Source organism: Cornus florida, unplaced genomic scaffold (assembly GCF_030987335.1).
Source record: "Cornus florida cultivar Cherokee Brave unplaced genomic scaffold, ASM3098733v1 CherokeeBrave_3.0.0_Hap2_Chr09, whole genome shotgun sequence".
In the NCBI taxonomy this organism is placed as follows: domain Eukaryota; kingdom Viridiplantae; phylum Streptophyta; class Magnoliopsida; order Cornales; family Cornaceae; genus Cornus; species Cornus florida.
The window spans coordinates 79142045-79146654 of record NW_026775579.1 but is presented as its reverse complement, the minus strand read 5'-3'; the positions used below and the strand labels follow the sequence as shown (position 1 = coordinate 79146654).

Genomic DNA, 4610 nt, shown 5'->3' with positions numbered 1-4610 from the left:
TTTGAATCACCCATATATTAGAAAAATCACAAGAGTGAAATGGTGATGAGAGATAGATATACCAAATCTTTTATAAATAAAAAAAAATTACAACAAAATCTTAATTAGTTTAATCAGTTAATCACTTTTTCAAAGTCTTCTATCCAGTCCCCAAAATTCAACTCCAGATTATGTAGACAAAATGTGAACAAAGATCTCCGGATTTTCCCTTGACAAATCCATCCTAAATCCTTTGGCAATCAACCCCAACAAAGAAAAAAACATAAAAAAAAGTAGAGAGAGAAAGTTGAGAGCTAGAGAGAGAAAGTTGAGAGGGACCCCACAGTGGGAAGGAAGCATGCCATCATCAGTAGTTGTACCAACGCGGTGTCTAGTTTAGAGAATCTAGTGAGAGATTACATTGAAAAAAGAAAAGTAAAATTCACAGAACTCCATCTTCTCGTGTTTGCTTCTCATCTACTCAATAAAAACTCAGAGACACCACACCAACATCCCAATATATACATACCCCTCTCTCTCTCTCTCTCTCTCACTCATCTAAATAAGACATATATATATATATATATACACACACACACACACATATATCAGCAGGTGATACAAAGAATCATAGATAGTGCAAGCAACACTTGAAAATTTTGAAGGGTCTTTGTTGAAAGTTCTCTCTTGGCTAATGGATTTGGAATCAGAAATTCAAGTCTCCCAACAACAACAACAACAACAGCAGCAGCAGCAGCAGCATGAAAAACAGCACTTTCATGTGTTGGCAGTGGATGATAGTCTCATTGACAGAAAGCTCTTGGAGAGACTCCTCACTGTTTCTTCATACCAAGGTGTACTATATATATACACACACACATAGTTTCATGTTTGATTATCAATTTCCAAGTTGAAGGGCATTTTCAGATGTTATTTATTGTGACTAATAATGGGCTCTCTCTCTCTCTCACACACACACACACAAAAACACACACACATACACACAAATTTTTAGATGTTATTTATTGTGACTAATTATAGGCTCTCTCTCTCTTGCAGTGACTTGTGTGGAATCCGGGAATAAAGCTTTGGAGTACTTGGGATTGCTTGATAACACAGACAGTGATTCTAAAAGTGCTACTGATACTACTACTTGTACATCTTGTTCATCCAAACAATCACAACAAGAGGTGAGAGTGCTCTCTCTCTTCAATTAATTTCATCTTAATTTCTCTTGTCATCATTTTTTTTTTTTCCCCCTATTTGATGGCTTTCTTTTCTCAGAATCTTGTTTTCTGTCTCAAAAATTTGCCTTATTTTTATAATAAATGACAACTTTTCTTTTCTCTCTTTTTGCTACTTTACATTTAGTACTTGGTCTAGTTTTCTTTTTCGTTTTTTTGTTGGGAAAAAATTAAGCACCTGACTCTCATTATACAGACTAATTATTCTTATATTTCTTGCTGCTTATATATATGTTTACATACATACATAATATATATTAATTTGTATTGCTTATATCTATATATATATATATATATATACACACACATACATATTTATTACCTTTAACTTTTATGATGTCTTAATTCGAAGCTTTTGACCATTTTTCTTAGGTTGAGGGCTGCCCATTATGAGATCTGAGAGAGTTAGGATTAGATATACGCAGTCTTATTTTTGCATGTGCAAAAATTTTTATTCCGAATATTTTTTGCATGTAACACTAATAAAACTAATCCGAAACGTCTTGATATGATGATGAAGTTGAGCATATGATACAGAAAAGTCATGCCATGATTGAGGGTTGACGAATAACTAAACACCATTTATGTATTGATTTGAATAATTCATACAAACTAAGAAAATTAATATTTCAAATTGTGATTAATATATAAAGTTAGAGAGAGAGAGAGACAGAGAGGCAGATCCTTCAAAACATGAGAGGAATGTGAAAACTCATCTTCAATTGTCAATCATTTTTTTTGGACTCGCAATATTGTTGCATGTACGTACATGCAAGCACACATCCCTATACATGTACTAGGAAACATGTACAATAGATACATTTATATACAGTATATATAATATATATATATATATAGTAGTAAATGTGCCGTATAATAGAGGTTGAAGGACCGAGGAGAATATTTAAAGGTACCAGGCATTTCAGGGTACATCAGTGTATGTTTTCTGAAATGTATTTGAGTATATAGTACCCATGTCATAATTCGATCATAAGACCTTAGCTTTATGATTTTGAAGATACCAACTGGTTAATTGTATCCACTATTTACAAGTCACACACACACACACACACATATATATATATATGTATCAACAATTATGGCGCTACAAAATTCCCTCGTATCTATGTACTATATATTAATTTATTGAGTACAACAACTTGTAATAATATTCTATAAATGGTTTTAATAATATTCTATAAATGGTAGTAGTACATCTTCAAGAGTAGTGAATTCTCGGAAATTAAGGAAGACGTGCATTACCTGTGTGTGTGACTCTGTGTAGTATTGTTTATCTATGATTTCTAGTAATTGATATTGTTTTGATTAAGTTCATCAGAGAATTTTAGATAAATTTAATTATTATTATTATTATTTTTGGTAATTAGAGAAATCATTGTAAAATTTTAATTATTATCTGAATTTGCAGGTGCATGGGTCCAAAGTCAACTTAATCATGACAGATTACAGTATGCCAGGGATGAGCGGTTATGATTTGCTCAAAAGAGTCAAGGTCAACTACCACAAACCAACACTTATTACATGATATATATATATATAGATATGTGTGTGTGTGTGTTTACTTGCTTTCACGAATTTGAGTAGTTCAAATGATGAAATACTTTTTTTTTGGTTTGAATCTGAACATTGCAAGTGTTATTTGATGTCCAATGAAGAGGAATATTATACCATATATAATGCGCATTAATTTTGCCTTTCTCATTACTGCCCATATTTCAGATTTCCATCCCTAATATATTTCACATAAAATGTATTAATTTTTGTGTCTTATAGACTATGAATATGCAATTATATTTATATAATTAGATTCGTGCTATACTTACCCAAATAACTAATCATCACAACCTCCGATGCAGTAGGACCCATTCAGGGTTTTTACTGTATTAGATGGAGCGCCGAGCCCTTCTTTTTGACTGATATAACATTTTTCTTCAAATTTTTTTGTTTATCAATATTTAGGAGACAATGTAGACTAAATTTTTAATTTGTGAGAGAAATTAGTAGTCACTGCCTGAATAATAATAATAATAATAATAATAATAATTAATATTATTATTTTCTTCTTATATTTGTTTCCCTCCCTCCTCACAAAAGTCATATGCTTGCAGGGATCTTCTTGGAAAGACATACCGGTGGTGGTCATGTCATCAGAGAATGTACCTTCTAGAATCAATATGTAAACCATCTTTGCCTTTGTCCCTAGCTTTTAATTATTATTATTTTCTAATTTTCAAATATTGGTTTACAATATGGTGTGATATTAAATTAATGTTGTCACACACACTTTATATTACTCTAACAATAAACGCATGATTTTACTAGGTGTTTGGAAGGAGGAGCAGAAGAGTTCTTGTTAAAACCAGTTCAACTATCAGACTTGAGGAAGCTTCAATCTCACCTCATAAAGCCTCTTGACAATTGTTGTAAAATCATCGACAACAATAATATCGTTGACAACGAAAACAAACCGAAGAACCACAACAACAATAACAGCAGCAACAACAATAACGATAAAAGTGGCAACAATGCTAACAAGAGGAAGGCAATTTCTCCAGATCAATCCTCAGAGAGAAGACATAAAATGAAAGAATTGATGTGTTACAACTAACATTTTGAGGTTTTGTTACATATACTATATATATATATATATATATGCATGGCTAGTGTACCATCTTTTTGTATTGACTTGATTAACACTACAGTTTCATACTATAATATGGCAAAGCTTTCTGGGAGTACATGCATATATTCTCTATGTAGTATCCTCTATCTATATATACTACCATTGTGTTCCAAAACGTCACAGAAAATAGATCAAATATACAATTAAAAACACACGGATTTTACTTGATTCATTCAAAAATAAGGGTTACGCTCATGAGTTAAAGAAACTTTACCATGTTTAAAATCGGTGAGTGGGTTCGCATTACATAATAAGTACGAAATATACTAAAATATCCTCAAATTAAATTTGCGAGGTTGGGCTAAGGTGTACTTGTACACTTCCCATCACGTTGTTCATCAATGCTACATGTATGATACTTTAACTTTCCAAAAAAAAAAAAATTACTACATGATACTATTAAAAGAGAGTCGTTATAGGATTTGCATACGTATATATATAGTATTGATCTCTTGCTCCCGTGAAGTAAGAAAATTCTTCTATACTTTCTATAGCAACCATTAGATTAAATTTAATACAACTCCTTCTAAACCAGTTCGCCAATTACCTAACTTCAACTCAAAACCTGAAGCTGTTACACCCCATCTTTCCCAAGGAAACCTTCCTTACCTCTCAAGGTCCTTGCACTAACCAAACCCCTACTACCACCCAAGAAAGCAGTTTCTTACGACCCTGATCATCTT

At 32.1% G+C, this 4610-nt stretch overlaps 1 protein-coding gene across 1 annotated transcript; it reads left to right on the top strand.

Annotated features, from left to right (window-relative positions):
• The first annotated feature begins 257 nt into the window (after positions 1 to 257).
• Positions 258 to 3982, top strand: LOC132274525 (two-component response regulator ORR9-like). Its single transcript, XM_059775817.1, has 5 exons — positions 258 to 833; positions 1039 to 1169; positions 2653 to 2736; positions 3353 to 3420; positions 3567 to 3982. Exons 1-5 carry the CDS (start codon positions 674 to 676, stop codon positions 3850 to 3852), a joined length of 729 nt encoding a protein of 242 aa, XP_059631800.1. The 5' UTR covers positions 258 to 673; the 3' UTR covers positions 3853 to 3982.
• The last annotated feature ends 628 nt before the right edge of the window (positions 3983 to 4610 follow it).

What these genes read in the sequence shown, in the direction of transcription:
- LOC132274525 (XM_059775817.1), top strand. Translation starts at nt 674, where the DNA reads ATGGATTTGGAATCAGAAATTCAAGTCTCCCAACAACAACAACAACAA. An exon ending in ATTTGCTCAAAAGAGTCAAG is followed by an intron (nt 2,737 to 3,352) that starts GTCAACTACCAC and finishes ATATGCTTGCAG; the next exon opens with GGATCTTCTTGGAAAGACAT. An exon ending in GTACCTTCTAGAATCAATAT is followed by an intron (nt 3,421 to 3,566) that starts GTAAACCATCTT and finishes TGATTTTACTAG; the next exon opens with GTGTTTGGAAGGAGGAGCAG.